Source organism: Notolepis coatsorum (genome assembly GCF_963971535.1).
Source record: "Notolepis coatsorum genome assembly, contig: SCAFFOLD_1187, whole genome shotgun sequence".
Classification (NCBI taxonomy): Eukaryota; Metazoa; Chordata; class Actinopteri; order Aulopiformes; family Paralepididae; genus Notolepis; species Notolepis coatsorum.
Genome location: NW_028171155.1, coordinates 22,167 through 40,571, shown reverse-complemented (window position 1 = coordinate 40,571; position 18,405 = coordinate 22,167). Strand labels below are relative to the sequence as shown.

The 18,405-nt window shown below is 43.6% G+C and overlaps 1 protein-coding gene across 1 annotated transcript; it reads left to right on the top strand.

Annotated features, from left to right (window-relative positions):
• The first annotated feature begins 6,074 nt into the window (after window positions 1-6,074).
• On the top strand, window positions 6,075-14,185 carry cenpw (centromere protein W). The gene is made up of 3 exons (XM_084339236.1): window positions 6,075-6,227; window positions 6,334-6,447; window positions 12,715-14,185. Exons 1-3 carry the CDS (start codon window positions 6,138-6,140, stop codon window positions 12,739-12,741), a joined length of 231 nt encoding a protein of 76 aa, XP_084195362.1. The 5' UTR covers window positions 6,075-6,137; the 3' UTR covers window positions 12,742-14,185.
• Window positions 14,186-18,405: the final 4,220 nt, after the last annotated feature.

The window sequence follows — 18,405 nt, the reverse complement described above, 5'->3', positions numbered from 1 at the left end:
TGGTTTAGTGCCTCCTCCTCAGAGAGCCCTAACCCAAGTGTTACATAGCTCAATGTTGCAATATTTCTTTTCAATCTATACAGCTCGCGTGGGAAGTCTCTCTGGGGATTCCCGTCTCAGCCGCGTCACGTGGGATTCATGTCAGTCTGTGTTTCTTTCTTTTTTAAATAAAAAGAGGAAAGAACATGAAGCACGACGGCTCCTTGTCGTTCTCCCAGGCGACTTGGAGGAACAATGTCTGGTGTCTTGTTAGACTATCCATTGATGTGTTTGGGTCTCGACACGTACACGTACATAGTGCTGGCTCTGGGTGTTTCTGATAGGAATCACGCATGAGGCTGGTGCGCCTTGGTTGCTCGTTATTAAAACGGCGTTTTTATAGAGCAACTGGGATGGAGTTTGTCTCTTCCGAGTGCCAGTTTACTAGGGTTGTCTCGACTAATTCTCATTCATATCTGGGGGATGTTAACGGAATAGATCAGAACATAGGTAGAGGGGTCTCACGCCCTTGGGGTGGGCCACTGAGCGCGGTACGAATGGGACCGTCTGGGTGGCGCCCTCTTTTCATGTTTTAGATCGACACGCGTACTTACCCCCTCTCTTGGAGTGGGGATGTCGGCGTGGTCAGGGCACGGGACTGGTTCTGGTCACGCTGGTCCAGGTCAGTTAACCCGTTGTCCGCCGGGGACGCAGATCTGCTGTTCTGGTACCCTGAGGGACTTGTGCTTTTTTCGGGGGGAAAAATGCCGGGTCGGCCCGGGTGTCACAGGGTTGGGTGTTATGGAGACCCTTTGTTGGGTACAGGTTGTACCTGGCACTATCATAAAGGGGCTGGTTCTCCATTATTTTCGCTCCTCTCTCACGCATGGCGAAGAGGGGGCTGTTGGGGTGGTCTTTTGGACCTCCTCTGGTAGCCCTGTGTGCTTCCCGAGCCGCCGGGCCCGGTCCGAAGTTATGTTTCGTCGACCCGTAGGCCTGGAATAACCCTTTTTGAAAACTGAAACACTTGTACTGCGGTATAGCCAGTGTATTTTGGAGTTTTTTCTTGAGGGGTTATAGGAACAACCACCGCATGTGGTACCAAGAGGGTGGTTCATTTCCTGGTGTGTTGGCGCAGTGTCAACTCCCGGGTTACCCGGTTGAGTGTGCCCCTGCACGTTCATGACGTCTGCCAATCGTGTCAGCCTTCTCTGCCTCGACCCCTCTGGGTGGGGGTTTTTGGTGGAGGCTTTGTCATGGTGCGCAACAATGCCAGCATACGCCCCTTCCGCCGGGGTGCTGTTTTCAGTTAACCCCTTTGGCGCCTGTCTCGTCCGCAGTGCTCCAGGCTCGGGTCTAAAGCCTGCTGCCTGGTTTAAGGGATCGACCCCTTTGGGGTCGTCTCCCCGGTGCGCTGCCTGCTTCCGTTATGGTTAGCCTTTTGAGTGCTTCAAGTTACGGCCATGCTGACTGCCTGTGTTGCAGGGTCAGTGTGCCAGGCGGCGTACTTGTGGGGGGGATGGCCCGCTCTTGGAGGGGCCCTGTCCGAATACGCTGGCGATGTGCGGGGCGGTGTCACTAAGTGACCGCCTGGTGAGGTCTTGATGCTTGGCGTCATTGACCTCTCCGGGCCCCCTTTTTCCAGGGGATCCAGTCCCTTCAGTGGGTCTGGGTCTTCCTTCGCGCTCCGCCGCTACGGCCTTGCCACGGGGTTGAGTTTGCTCTTGGCCCCGTGATTTTGGGGGCAGTAACAAGGTTTGTTCCTTCCATTCGTTCCCTGGTGGCATGCGGGTTGTGCGTGTGCGTAGTCGTGGGGTCAAGCCACGGTCTGCTCACCCTGTGCGTTGAGTTGCTTGAGTTTCTCTTCGCACGGTCGGATCCGTCTCCTCCCGTCTTCCAATAGGGAGGGTATCCCTCCATTAGGGAGGGTCGGGGGGCTCGGTCCTCTCCGGTCTGATGGTGGTGGGGGGCCTCAGCGGGGTACATTTGTCGAGCTTCTAGCTCCCGCTCAGCTCCTGTTATGCAATATGACGCTGAGCGGAAGCTAGCATGAAACAGAACGTAAGGTTATGTATATAACCAAGTTCTGTGAATGCTAGTGACGCTCAGCGTCTAGGTGCCACTGCGGCCCTTGATTTTTCATTGTGGTGACATTTTTTGGGAAGGAGATGAGTGTGTGGCCCCACCCCTGCTTATATAGGCAGCAGATGGGGGTGTGGTCAGACGGATGTTGGTATGTAAAGGTACATTTTGAAATTATTCAGTGTATATACGCTGAAGCGAGATATATGCAATATGACGCTGAGCGTCACTAGCATTCACAGAACTTGGTTATATACATAACCTTACGTTTTGCAGTGCGCCCATAATATGGTCCTTGGGTTTCCTGTACTGCTTGAAATCAGTTTTTCCATTAGGGACGCAATGGGACCAATACTAGTATCGGATTTCCAGGCCCATACCAGGCTAAATCTAGGGCTAGGCGATATGGCCAAAAATTATATCGCGATTCCCTATATGGGAAGAGCAAGGCATACACTCATTAGGGGATGTTTTTAACAAACAGGGTTTTTGTAGTTATGGAGAAATATGCAAAAAAAATTATCTCACCATGTCCACATGGCTTTTTTACATACAGTTACGGCTATGTTTGAAGTCTCACAGTGTTCCATTAGACATACCAATTGAACACCACAGATACCACAAATTATTCTATGAAAGAGAGACATCGAGAGGTTTTGTTTCAGATTTGTATCATCAATTACTAACGTCCTCGTATGAAACCCTCCAACTAAACTCTGTCTGGAGGAGGGATATACCAGACCTGGAAAGTGACTTTGATTGGCAAGGAGCCTGGGCAAATGTCCGACTTACATCAAGGAACCCGGACCATCAACAAATCAATCTTAACTATATTCACAGGACATACTTGACTCCTATAAGACTGAACAGAATGGGTCTTAAACAAGACTCCAAATGCTCCCAATGTACAAACGGGGACGAAGGGACATTTATGCACATGTATTGGGACTGCCCACCAGTTAAGACATTCTGGAAAGATGTGACCCAACAATTATCAAAACTTGTATCTTGGAATATACCTGTACACCCCTCTGTATTACTATTGAATGATGTTTTTGAGTTTGCAGTAAATCCACAGCTAAAGAGATTGGTTTTATCGGGTATCACAGTAGCTAAAAAGCTGATCGCATCACGCTGGTTTCAACCGGAAAAAATTTGCCGGAAAGTTTGGTTTCTTACATATCTCGATGTGATTTATCAAGAAATATCTACAGCAAGAATTCTGGGTCTCAATGAATCCAAAATGTCAATGTGGTTGGAAGTGGTGGAGAGAATAAAAGCTAGCTTATAATGGTAGTGTCTGGTTAGGAGCGAGGGATAATGGAGGTACTATCCAAAGAGGGGTCCGGGAGGGGGGGGGGTTCGAGCTGGAGCATATGTGTGTAGGTTTTTAGATAACAGGTATTAGGGGTATATCCTGTATAAATGGTAATTTCGTTGGATATACACTGTATATTAATGCTTGTGTATCTTATCGTGTGTTGTCATGTTTGTTTATATGTGTTTAAAAAAAAGAAAGAAAAAAAAAAATCCTACTTTTAAATGTACTTGAGTACTAAAAAGTAAAAGTACATTTTTTTAAAGGGATAGACCAGGGGTCTCAAACTCATTCCATCGTGGGCCAAGTTTTCATTTTAACTATACATTGCACCAGGTGAGTTAGTTGAAGAGGTGAGCCAATTAGTGAAATCATCAGCTGGTGTTTAGGCAAGGCTGGAATGAAACCAAGCAGACACTCTGCCCACAATGGAATGTGTTCTGTGATAGACAATGCTGAAATGAAAGAACAGAGGACACTTTTTTTGCATTACAATTATTTGATGCACTTCTCCATTGAAGGTAAACTAACATGGACGGCATTCACATCACAGCATGAATAATATCACAATATTAAAGACAGAATACTGTAGTATCCTGAATAATATGACAATATTAAATATAGAATGGTGTATCCTGAATAATATCATAATATTTGCACAGCATACTGGATTATCCTGAGTAATATCACAATATTAAAAGCAGAATACTGGAGTACCCTGAATAATATCACAATATTAAAGACAGAATACTGGAGTACCCTGAATAATATCACAATATTAACCACAGCATAATGCGGATCTGACTGTCTATTCTTCTGATAGCAGGTGTTTAATCAAAGATCCCCGCTTTCTAGTGCTGCACAAGGACCAATCAGCATGGGTATGGGCGGGTTCATTTTCCATTGGGGATTTGATTGGCTGTTTACCTGCGGTCGCAAGATTAATAACGTTAACGTTAGTTCGGCCAGATAAACAATTCAAATATACTAATTAAAATGGTTTGACCTGTGAGATTTGTACAGTACTTATAGGTCTGCATTTTAAATGTAAGGAGTAAAAAAAAAAGTATGTTTTTCTTCTCTGAAATGTAATGGAGTAAAAGTACAAAGTATACTGTGGTGTTCCACAAGGAAGCATACTAGGACCGCTACTGTTCCTAATTTATGCAAATGACATGTCGTCAGCTTGTGACTGCAACTTGTTCCTGTTTGCGGACGACTCAGCCCTGCTGGTCTCTGACAAGAACAAGTTACAGGTTGAAAAAACCCTCAGCTCGGAACTAGGCAGAATCTGCATATGGCTCGCTGATAACAAACTATCATTACACATGGGCAAAACAGAGTCCATTCTCTTCGGTTCAAATAACAAACTCAGCAAGACCGACGGCTTCTCAGTTACAGTGGGTGACAATATTGTCACAAGAAAAGATGAAATTACCTACCTGGGTTCCATCCTAGAGGCTAATCTCTCCTGTGACAAAATGGCATCCAATGTAATAAAAAAAGTCAACCAACGAACTCGATTCTTGTACCGGATCTCCTCTCTGGTAAACAAGAATACCCTGAAGACTCTGGCAGGAGCACTCATTCAGGGGTACTACGACTATGCTTGCACCTCATGGTACCAAAGCACCTCAAAGGCGCTAAAAACAAAATTACAAACATCTCAAAACAAACTGGTCAGACTACTGCTTGACCTTACTCCTAGAACCCACCTCACCCCTGCCCACTTTGACAACCTAGGATGGCTTAGAGTAGACGACAGAGTACAGCAACTTGCAATGGGCCTGGTCTACAAGATACACTACACGACCAAGGTACCCATGTACATGTCAAAATACTTCCCAAAGGTCAGTGAATACCACGATCACAACACCAGAGGGAGCTCCACAAATCATGTTAAACCCAGATTCGGCTCAAACAAGGGACTAAACACGTTTCGCAATTATGCCACATCAATGTGGAACGCCCTGCCTAAAGCTGTAAAGGAATGTGAATCACTACCCACCTTCAAAAACACTCTCAAAAAACACCTACGTGAGACTGCAATTCGAAACTGGCCCCTACAAATGTCCTAACCTAGTTGTACAGTAAATGACCAAGTAAGGCTTTGTCAACATTCCAATGTACAGTGTAAAATGTGTGTGTGTCCCCTACCCAACCCCCCCCCCCCCACCTCCAATGTACAGCCCTCACCCAACCCACCCAACCCCACCCCACCAACCTCCTCCAATGTACAGTTTCTACGCCAAATGTATATACACTCCTTTTCTGGACACTTTTGTATCACAAACAGTACTGTATTTGCAAATCTGATATGTCATAAATGTATAGATGTAGCAGTACTGTCTATCTGTATGTCATGTATGTCATATATGTTATGATGAATTGAAAATGGGGGACCCTGGTGGAAACAAGACGAAAGTCTTTCTCTGGTCTGCATCCCCTTAACAATTGTATGTATTGAGATGTACTGTACTGTACCCATTCTGCAATCTGTTAATAAACTTTTCAATCAATCAATCAATCAATCTGTTAAATAAAGTTTTCATTCATTCAATGACTTTTATCATTAAAATCGGCAATTCGTGTTATTAGCCACGCGGCGGCGCCAAAGATTAAAAACATTTTTCAAAATTAAAGCAATGGCGTCATTATTGTGCGCCGGTAGTGTGCAGGGCGGGATATTGAAAAACATAAACAAACCCGTGTCCAGGCAGCTGGCGTCATTTGTTCAGTGAGAAGGTTGACAAAAACGATGAAGGGGCCTCCCAAAACTGCGTTAAAAGCTATCATTAGGACAAAGTCGAAGACTATCACCAATGTGAGGCCCGCGGTGAGCCCGATGGTAGGTTAACCAACGCAACAGCACACACAGTCAACCGTTAGGCTAGCTGCTATGCTAAAGTCGCGCTATATAGTAAAACATAATGTATCATCCTGTGTTCTTCTAGGTTGAGCTGTTAATGCTGCTGTTTTTAAAACGCGTTGGGGAAGAAGCAAGGGCCAAAGCGTTTGAAGAGAAGTCGATGACAATCAGAGCACACCACGTCAGAGCGGTCGCCAAGGTAATGTTATTATCTAGATGATGAAGATGCATGTCTCTTTGATTGATTGATTGAAAACTTTATTAACAGATTGCAGAATGGGTACAATACAGTACAGCTCAATACACACAATTGTTAAGGGGATGCAGACCAGAGAAAGACTTTCGTCTTGTTTACATCAGGGTCCCCCATTTTCAATTCATCAGGACATATATGACATACATGACATACAGATAGTCAGTACTGCTACATCTATACATTTATGACATACCAGATTTGCAAATACAGTACTGTTTGTGATACAGAAGGAGTCAAGAAAAGGGAGTATATACATTTGACGTAGAAACTGTACATTGGAGGAGGTTGGGTGGGGGGGGTTGGGTACATTGGGATATTGACAACCATACTGGGTAATTTACATTGGAGGGGGGGGGGGGGGCACACTGTATAAACAAGTAAAACTGTACATTGAGGGGGGGGGGGGGGGGAGACACTGTACAAACAAACAAAATTGTACATTGGACTATTGACAACCATACTAGGTAAATGACTGTACATTGGAGGGGGTTGGGTTAGGATATTTACAGGGGCCAGTGTTGAATTGCAGTCTCCCGTAGGTGTCCCTTGAGAGAGGTTTTGAAAGTGGGTGATCCACATTCCTTTACAGCTTTGGGTAGGGCGTTCCACATTGTTGTGGCATAATTGCGAAACGTGTTTAGTCCCTTATTTGAGCCGAATCTGGGTTTAACATGATTTGTGGAGCTCCCTCTGGTGTTGTGATCGTGGTATTCACTGACCTTTGGGAAGTATTTTGACATGTACATGGGTACCTTGGTCGTGTAGTGTATCTTGTAGACCAGGCCCATTGCAAGTTGCTGTACTCTGTTGTCGTCTACTCTAAGCCATCTCTACTTTAGATGATGAAGATGCACGTTGTCTCTCTACTCTAGATGATTAAGATGCATGTTGTCTCTCTACTCTAGATGATGAAGATGCATGTTGTCTCTCTACTCTAGATGATGAAGATGCATGTTGTCTCTACTCTAGATGATGAAGATGCATGTTGTCTCTCTACTCTAGATGATGAAGATGCATGTTGTCTCTCTACTCTAGATGATGAAGATGCATGTTGTCTCTACTCTAGATGATGAAGATACATGTTGTCTCTCTACTCTAGATGATGAAGATGCACGTCTCTCTACTCTAGATGATGAAGATGCATGTTGTCTCTACTCTAGATGATGAAGATGCATGTTGTCTCTACTCTAGATGATGAAGATGCATGTTGTCTCTACTCTAGATGATGAAGATGCATGTTGTCTCTCTACTCTAGATGATGAAGATGCATGTTGTCTCTACTCTAGATGATGAAGATACATGTTGTCTCTACTCTAGATGATGAAGATGCATGCCTCTCTCTACTCTAGATGATGAAGATGCATGTCTCTCTACTCTAGATGATGAAGATGCATGTCTCTCTACTCTAGGTAGAAGCCAGCTGGTCTATTCTACCAAACATCTACTATCAACCTTGTTGCGATATTCAATGGATCGTTTGTAAAGTGCAATGGCTTTTCTTCAGACAAATCACTTTCATATGTGGTCTTAAATCCGATACCCCACCCCCTCCTAATGTACAGTCTCCTCCCCACCGTTTGTATATATTTTCTCCCCCCCCCCCCCCCCCACCCCCTCCTAATGTACAGTCTCCTCGCCATCATATGTATATATTCTCTGTTAGGATCTATGGGTAACAGTACTGTATATTTGCATATCATCGTATATGTCACAAATGTAACAGTACTATGTCTATATACCTGTGTCATGTAATAATAATAATAATGCATTTTATTTAAAGGCGCCTTTCTGAGCACCCAAGGTCGCCGTACAGGGTTAAAAACAAATACAACTTCACACCCAAACTCTTAACCTGAGGGGAGGGGAAAACTGTCGGATTTGGCTATGGTGGATTTGGAACCAATGAGGAGTACCTCGGTTTTATCATTGTTTAGTTTTAGGTAGTTGAGTGTGAACCATAAATTAATTTCCTTTTAAGCATTCAGTAAGGGAGGTGGTGGGGAGTGCAGAGTCAGGTTTGGTGGAAAAATAGAGCTGGGTGTCATCCGCGTAGCAGTGAAACTGTAGACCAAATTTTCTGAAGATGTTGCCAAGGGGTAGGAGATAGATTAGAAAAAGGAGAGGGCCCAGAACAGAACCCTGGGGGACACCGGTGGTAACTGAAGTGGAGTGTGATTTAACATCTTTCAATTGTACATATTGAGTGCGGCCTGTGAGGTATGAGTTGAACCAGTGAAGAGGGGTGCCAGTGGTGCCAATGGAGGTTAGTCTGTCTAAAAGAATGGAATGTGAAATGGTGTCAAATGCTGCAGAGAGATCCAGAAGTATAAGTATAGTGAGGAGACCAGAATCGGCAGCCACTAGTAAATCATTTGTGATTTTAACTAGGGCTGTTTCAGTGCTATGGAGAGATCGAAAACCAGATTGAAATTGCTCAAACAGATTGTTGCTGGAGAGGTGAGTGTGAACCTGGGCTGCCACAGTTTTTTTCCAGTATTTTGGCAAGAAATGGGAGATTTGAAATATGCTGGAAATTGTTTACGATATTGGGGTCTGCACCAGGTTTCTTCAATATGGGAGTAATAGCGGCTGTTTTGAGGGCAGATGGAACAAGACCAGAGGTAAGGGAGGAGTGTATGATTGCAGTTATTTGAGAAGACAAGGATGGTAGGCAGGCTTTAACTAGGTGGGTGGGAAGGGGGTCTAACTGACATGTAGAAGATTTAGCTTTTCGGATGAGGTCTGATATGTCACTAACAGATGGGAGTAGAAAACTAGAGAGAGAGTAGAGAATGGGAGCATCAGGGAAGGAACATGGTGAACTGTAGGTGACATTAGACGAGGAAGACAGTTGCTGATGTATTTTTGCGATTTTAGCATTGGGAAAAAGTCCATGAACAAATTGCATTGAGAAGCAGAGTGCATTTGTGGAGTGAGAGTGTCAGGAGGCTGTGAGATTGATTTAACAGTGGAAAACAGGGCTTGAGTGCTTCCTGCGCCTGAGTTAATTACACTGGCATAGTGAGTACTTTTTGCTTTGGCGAGAGCTTCCTTATAGTGGAGTATGTGGTTAAAGTACATTTCTTTATGGACAGTAAGACCAGTCTTAGTCTGGAGGCGCTCTAGGCGGCGGCCTTTGGCTTTGAGCAGCGTAGCTCAGGTGTAAACCAGGGTGCAGAGCGAGTAAAGGAAACGGTCCGTGTTTTAAGTGGAGCAAAAGTGTCTAAGAGGTTATGGAGTCCATTGTTGTACATTGAGACCAGAGTTCATCACAGGTTGATTCATTGTCATGGCAGGAAAGGTTATTAAGTTCAGGTACATCGATGTTCTTAATATTCCTGAAAGAGATGGAATGTGACACGTTTGTTTTGTGTGTCTTCAGGATGACATTAAAAGATATGAACTTGTGATCAGAGATGGGCAGGTCAGACGCAGTACAGTTTTGGGCTGCGACACCAGAGCAGCACACTAAGTCCAAAGTGTGTCCTTTGGAGTGAGTAGGGAAGTCAACATATTGTTGAAATCCACAGCTGTCCAGGGAAGATGTGAGCTCCTTGGTAGTAGAATTGTTTATATTGTATTGTTAATGTTTATGTATGTCCCTATCTATGCCATAAATGTCATGATGTCATGTATGTTGTGTATGTCATAAATGTCTCTATGAATTGAAAATGGGGGACCCTGATGTAAACAAGACAAACGTCTTTCTCTGGTCTGCATCCCCTTAACAATTGTGTGTATTGAGCCGTACTGTATTGTACCCATTCTGCAATCTGTTAAATAAAGTTATCATTCATTCAGTCTGGTTTGTTTTAATTAGCTCATTTAGCTGACCACTGTATTTCAACATAAAACCATAAACCATGAAACCATAAACTGTGACTTCAGTGTTCTCCATGTTTACTTCCATCATCCAATTTGTGCATGTGATGCGGGTCAGTTCAGGATCATGACCAGTTCACACTGAAATCTGATATTGGCCACCATGTTAAAAAATTATGTGAACAGGCAAACCAAATGTTTTGATCTGACCAATAAATCAGAATTGAGCAATATAGCTTGCAGTGTGAATGTAGCCTAATTTAAGTTGAATGAATGATAACTTTATTTAACCCAGATTGCAGAATGGGTACAATACAGTATGGCTCAATACACACAATTGTTAAGTGGATGCAGACCAGAGAAAGACGTTTGTCTTGTTTCCATCAGGGTCCCCCATTTTCAATTCATAGTGACATTTATGACATACACAACATACATGACATCATGACATTTATGACAGGGAGATACATGACATACAGGTATATAGTACTGTTACATTTGTGACCTATACGATATGCAAATATATACAGTACTGTTACCCAGAGATCCTCACAGAAAATATATACATACGATGGGGAGGAGACTGTACATTAGGAGGGGGGGGGGGGGGAGAAAATATATACATACGGTGGGGAGGAGACTGTACATTAGGAGGGGGTGGGTGGGTGGGAGAAAATATATACATACGGTGGGGAGGAGACTGTACATTAGGAGGGGTCACTTATTGGTCACTTATTTTGGCACGACAAGTCACCTCCAAATGCAGTCAGATTGTGTAATGTAGCTCCGTTTGAGGAAAACCCATATGCAAACAGTGCTGGTATTATAAACATTGCACTTTACAATCGATCGATGGAATATTGCAACTATTATTTATAATGACAAAGCCAAAGTAATTTCATGTCTTTACATTGAGTCACGTCTGATTGGCGAGCATTTGTTTTCTGGCCTATGGTATTTTCTCCCGCCCTCATACTGTATGTGGTTGAGCCTAGTAGAGGTTGGGTCTACCTGCTAGGTAGAAGCACTATCAATAATACTATTTGTCCTTTGTACTCCCAGGTGTCAGGTTCACAACCAGAACAGGCGACAACTATACAATTAAGAAATCTTTTGAATTTGTCTTTTTCACAGACATGCTCTACTTTTAAAATGAGCACTGTTCTCATCACATGGCGAATAGTTCCTGCCATCATGCATAGCAGACTGAAGCAGACAAACACAGTAATCCAGTATTTGATCATGGCGTCTGTAAGCATAAGGTGGATAATAATAATAATTATGGGACAATTCATTGTTGAGGCAGAGGAGACGAGGAAAGATGTCTTACTTAAAAAGCACCACTTAAAAATAAAAAGGGAATTTTTTTTTATAGTGGCCTGGATGCATAATTATTACACTTGAAGGAAGGGTTTGTTTATTTTTGGACCCTACTTTTCTATTACCTCAATTGGACCATTATTGAATGAGTTGTGGTTTCTTGGCGCTTGAGTTGGACACAACTCTCCCGACTGCAATTTAATCTAACAGGGCAACAGTGAAAACATGTCCTCAAAAGAAACCAAATATGAAACACAAAATGTTTATTATTATTTTTTTATGAATGACTCTAAAAGCACACACTGCTATATTCTTGTGTGTTTTTTTGGTAACATTCTTTGCCCTCTTGGATTCAGTCGCAGCCAGGAGCAAAAATCTCCCAAAATCACCCAAATCATTCAAAGTTGCGCAAAACCTCCCCACCGACGTTTTCGCTGATTGAAGGGCATTGGGAAGCTGTAGAACCGACCGAGATCTACCCCCGTGAATATTTTCGGGGTGATCGGAATACGGGTGCGCGCGCAAAATCGGCTAGATGACCCCCCTCCCATTTGGCGTTAGATGTTATTTTAGCACACACCACCACACTACACTGTAAAAACTGAACGTCATCTGGTCACTTTTAAACTATCAGCTAATTTTATTCAACTAAAACTGTGTAAAATGCAATTCATAAATAGTTTAAATTCATTGAATTCAGCTCAATTCGATTTAAAACTGCAGTCTTTTTTTTATTATGTATAGGTTACTGATAATTATTTAATAAATATTGATTAACCCAATCCCAGTTTTACAGTGTACTGACATTTTGGATTAGATGTTATTTTAGATGTTTCTGTTCAAATAAAATCTTATGTCCAAACAAATGCATGCAGTTACATTGTCCAATTACCTATATTTATGACTTTATGGGTGGGGATTTTTGGCTGGTGAAAATGCTGAGTGGCTAGTGACTTTGGAAAAGCCCTGCTTATAATGATCATTGTAACTTTTTGATTTGATTGATTCTGAGTGAAATCACCTTTGAAATCACCTTCTAACAGCAATCTGTTTTTCCCCCATCTATAGAACATCCTGAAAAAGGCCAAAGGATGATGGGAGACAAGCTTTTCCTCATCACTATTCAGAGGTCCGAGTTCCCACAGTCATGGAAATCCGGAAAATGTTATGGACTTTGAAAAAGTGTTTGCCAGGCCTCGAAATGTTTAGGAAAATTAGGAAATACCTGGAAAAGTCATGTGAACTCCGGTTGAAATCATATTCATACATTTAACTTTTTTTTCTCCCATCTCCCCAATTTTGTCGTTATGCCAATTCCCCCTGGTCGTTGCACTGCCCTACTGTCTGTCCGGGGAGGGTGTAGACTACCACATGTCTCGTCTGTCGTTGGTCCGGGGAGGGTGTAGACTACCACATGTCTCGTCTGTCGTTGGTCCGGGGAGGGTGTAGACTACCACATGTTTCGTCTGTCGTTGATCCGGGGAGGGTGTAGACTACCACATGTCTTGTCTGTCGTTGGTCCGGGGAGGGTGTAGACTACCACATGTCTCATCTGTCGTTGGTCCGGGGAGGGTGTAGACTACCACATGTCTTGTCTGTTGTAGGTCCGGGGAGGGTGTAGACTACCACATGTCCGTCTGTCGTAGGGCTGGGCGATATGGCCAAAAATGTTATCACAATAAAAAAATTCATATCACTCGCTATCGATAATTATCGATATTTTTATTAGTATAAAAAATTATTAAAATATCTTTATTTTATTATTATTTAAACAACAGATGTATGTTTATTTTGCAGCAATTCTTTGTCGTTGCCGCCATCTTTAGTGTTACAGCCCCTCACACTCCAGTTCTCAGGCTGCAGCTGGTTTGAAAGCGAAAGTAAACGGGCTTCTCTGCTGGCTGTGGCTCCAGGGGAGTTGAACAGTTCTGGCTCTGCTAGTTTCTTTTGGCGCTTTTTTGGTGGACAAACCACCGCACATGTGCACCGTGACTCGCTCTGCTAGCACACATAGCCTACTGTGTACAGACGGTTTCAAACTGTATTTTAAATTAGAAAGCAAACTAAATAAATGGACAAGAGAAAAATAAATCTCAATTTGGTCAGTATTGTCATTTGGACAAGAAAAGCCATTACTTTAAGTTGCAGGCAAGAAAGACAAGTCTGTCCACTGTCTCTGGTTTTAAAGCTGCCCTGTTGCAGGTCACAATAAAAAAGAAAAGTATATATTTTTTATTATATATTGAGGAAAATATATCGTGATAATTATCGTTATCGTTTTATTGCCCAGCCCTACTCTGTCGTTGGTCTGGAGAGGGTGTAGACTACCGTACCACATGCATCCTCTGTCGGTCTAGGAGGGTGTAGACTACCACATGTCTCCTCTGTTGGTCTGGGGAGGGTGTAGACTACCACATGTCTCCTCTGTTGGTCTGGGGAGGGTGTAGACTACCACATGTCTCCTCTGTTGGTCTGGGAGGGTGTAGACTACCACATGTCTCCTCTGTTGGTCTGGGAGGGTGTAGACTACCACATGTCTCCTCTGTTGGTCTGGGGAGGGTGTTGACTACCACATGTCTCCTCTGTTGGTCTGGGGAGGGTGTAGACTACCACATGTCTCCTCTGTTGGTCTGGGAGGGTGTAGACTACCACATGTCTCCTCTGTTGGTCTGGGGAGGGTGTAGACTACCACATGTCTCCTCTGTTGGTCTGGGGAGGGTGTAGACTACCACATGTCTCCTCTGTTGGTCTGGGAGGGTGTAGACTACCACATGTCTCCTCTGTCGGTCTGGGGAGGGTGTAGACTACCACATGTCTCCTCTGTTGGTCTGGGGAGGGTGTAGACTACCACATGTCTCCTGTGTTGGTCTGGGAGGGTGTAGACTACCACATGTCTCCTCTGTTGGTCTGGGAGGGTGTAGACTACCACATGTCTCCTCTGTTGGTCTGGGAGGGTGTAGACTACCACATGTCTCCTCTGTCGGTCTGGGGAGGGTGTAGACTACCACATGTCTCCTCTGATACACACGAGGAGTTTCACTGGGAGAGCGAAACGTGTAAGGAGGTTCACGCTATCTCCCCCAGATCCCCTGCTGACCAACCAGTACAATGGACCCGTCTCAAAACCCTGCCCTCTTTTCTTGATCCTCCAATCACAGCTGTCGCTTACCTCTGACTTCCTCGTACAAACAAAGTTTGTACGAGGAAGTCCGAGGTAAGCGACAGCTGTGATAGGAGGATCAAGAAAAGGGGCAGGGTTTGAGATAGGTCTAATTAATGGGGAAAAAATGTGGGAACCACAACTATTGTAACTTTTTCACATGAAGTTTCATCTGTTTTGTATGAGTCAATGTGTTTTATGTAGAATATTTTAACGATACAATGTTTGTCCTGTATTCTTGTCCTTATTGACCTTTTTATTAAATTGTATATTTGGGGTTCTTATGCGTGGCTGATATGTAGTTTGACTGACGGCATAGTAATTGACTTATCTCAAACACTGCCCTCTTTTCTCGATCCTCCAATGATGGGAGGATCAAGAAAAGAGGGCGGGGCTTGATATAGGTAGATTTGTCTTAAGGAAACCTACATTTTACACCTATTGTCGTAGGACTGAAAAATAAATATATAGGAACAAAAATCAATATTGAATTGTTTCAGATCAATCTTTCAGTTTTTTTCCATGGATGAGTTCAGATTTTTGCTAAACGTTATTTCTAGCCCGCCTTGCAGGTGAGTGAGGTGTTAGTCTGACGTCACTTTTGGAAAATGGATTATTGGCTATTGTAACAATTCTGCCTCAAAGTCTGGATTATTGGAAAGCTTTCCATTTTTGCACAAAATGAGTTCCCTTCTATCACTAACATTATTGTTTAAGCATTTTTGGTTGAAATAAAAAAAAAACATCATTTATGTTATGCAGACATGGTTGGATTAGACCCCAACGTGTTATTCCTGTGGGTAATTGCATCTTTTATTTGTCCCCGGAGGACAGTGGTCCCTGGGGGTGGCCCTCTCAGACAGAGTAGAGGACAGTGTGTCCCCTGGGGGTGGCCCTCTCAGACAGAGGACATTGTGTCCCCTGGGGGTGGCCCTCTCAGACAGTAGAGGACAGTGTGTCTCCTGGGGGTGGCCCTCTCAGACAGAGCAGAGGACAGTGTGTCACCTGGGGGTGGCCCTCTCAGACAGTAGAGGACAGTGGTCCCTGGGGGTGGCCCTCTCAGACAGAGCAGAGGACAGTGTGTCACCTGGGGGTGGCCCTCTCAGACAGTAGAGGACAGTGGTCCCTGGGGGTGGCCCTCTCAGACAGTAGAGGACAGTGTGTCTCCTGGGGGTGGCCCTCTCAGACAGAGTAGAGGACAGTGGTCCCTGGGGGTGGCCCTCTCAGACAGTAGAGGACAGTGTGTCCCCTGGGGGTGGCCCTCTCAGACAGTAGAGGACAGTGTGTCTCCTGGGGGTGGCCCTCTCAGACAGTAGAGGACAGTGTGTCCCCTGGGGGTGGCCCTCTCAGACAGTAGAGGACAGTGTGTCTCCTGGGGGTGGCCCTCTCAGACAGTAGAGGACAGTGTGTCTCCTGGGGGTGGCCCTCTCAGACAGAGGACACTGTGTCCCCTGGGGGTGGCCCTCTCAGACAGAGGACAGTGTGTCTCCTGGGGGTGGCCCTCTCGGACAGAGCAGAGGACAGTGTGTCTCCTGGGGGTGGCCCTCTCAGACAGCAGAGGACAGTGTGTCCCCTGGGGGTGGCCCTCTCAGACAGCAGAGGACAGTGTGTCTCCTGGGGGTGGCCCTCTCAGACAGAGGACACTGTGTTCCCTGGGGGTGGCCCTCTCAGACAGAGGACAGTGTGTCTCCTGGGGGTGGCCCTCTCAGACAGAGGACAGTGTGTCTCCTGGGGGTGGCCCTCTCAGACAGAGGACAGTGTCTCCTGGGGGTGGCCCTCTCAGACAGCAAACGTTTCTAAGGGATAACCAGACTTCATGCTCATTTATATATTTAATTTTTGCCTCAAAGGGGACATGAGTATATAAAACAAAAATGTATACAACCTCCTTCAATCTGTGGAACATACAGTAGGTTTTTTCTTTTTTTGTGAAGAAACTATTCTAAATAAAAATTTTAATAATTTGTTTCCCGTCACCTCTCCCTTGTGTTGGTGGGTATAGCATTATTAGCATATACCAAATGTTTATTAATTATTTTCTTCCCTACATGCCAATGAACAACTTTATACTTTGTAGGAGTGGCCTGTATGCAGGCCTATGTGCCCTTAATACTGGTAACAGTCGCCCTCTTATAATAATTTACAGAATTATAATGTGAGCAATTACTGTTTTTTCTTTCACTTAAAAATATAGCCACATGGGGCCTAGTTGGGGTGTGATCTGATTTTCCCAATTAAAATGTTATATAATATATTTATATAATATATATAAACACAAGCCTCAATGTAGCCCGTTCATTTGGTTTCACTGACAGGAACGTTTAACTACAGAGTTATAACCAGCTATAGGCCAAAAAAAATCCCTATTTGGGGAAAATAAGCTTTTTGGATTATTAGTGTTTAATCGGTTGCTTCATGCCGATGCTGGCAGATGGAAATATTGTATCCAAACTTTCAGTAAGTTATCTTTAGATATACCATGATTTAATGAGTTTCATGGACCCTAGGCTAGCACATAAAGCTATGATAATTTTATATTCAAGTTAAAAAAAAAAACAATTATAATAAAAGTAAGATTTTCATCTGCCTCTATGCTGGTACTGTACAAATGCGATCAACCAAATGTCTGAATAAAATGTAGTAAAACTCAGAGGCTTTATATTAAAGGAACACACATTTTTCAAATTTTTCATTTTTTCTACTGAACACGGAGAGGAAATCGGTATCTATCTTCTTGTCTGACTCTGGAGAAGACGGTAGGGTGCATTTCAATAACGTTGGAGTGTTCCTTTTAATATAAAAAAAAAATACATGGATCTTTCCCCCTGCCCCTAGGGTGACGGCATTTGGCAACCGAAGTGGATACGGGTGGCAACTGGAGCTGACGTAAATCAAAAGAGAAGAGGATAATGTTGAGATGGACTGGATGGATCATTTTCTACTATAAAGTCGCTGCTGCCGCAAATTAACTGGATCGTGGACTGATCTCATAGATGGGTGTTCAAAAATATTCAAAGCCAGGCATTGAAATGTACAGTAATTCTATTGAAATATCATCCCATTTATTGAATATTGTAAACTCTGTGGCCTATCTGAACATAAAGTCATGTTATGCATTCGACAAAACTATGAATATGCCTAGAAGGCCTAACTAAACATGATTCCACTTGGACCCTAGAAGGCCTAACTAAACATGATTCCACTAAGGCCTAACTAAACATGATTCCACTAAGGCCTAACTAAACATGATTCCACTAGTAGGCCTAACTAAACATGATTCCACTAGAAGGCCTAACTAAACATGATTCCACTAAGGCCTAACTAAACATGATTCCACTAGAAGGCCTAACTTGATTGATTGATTGATTGAAAACTTTATTAACAGATTGCAGAATGGGTACAGTACAGTACAGCTCAATACATACAATTGTTAAGGGGATGCAGACCAGAGAAAGACTTTCGTCTTGTTTACATCAGGGTCCCCCATTTTCAATTCATCGTAACATATATGACATACATGACATACAGATAGACAGTACTGCTACATCTATACATTTATGACATACCAGATTTGCAATTACAGTACTGTTTGTGATACA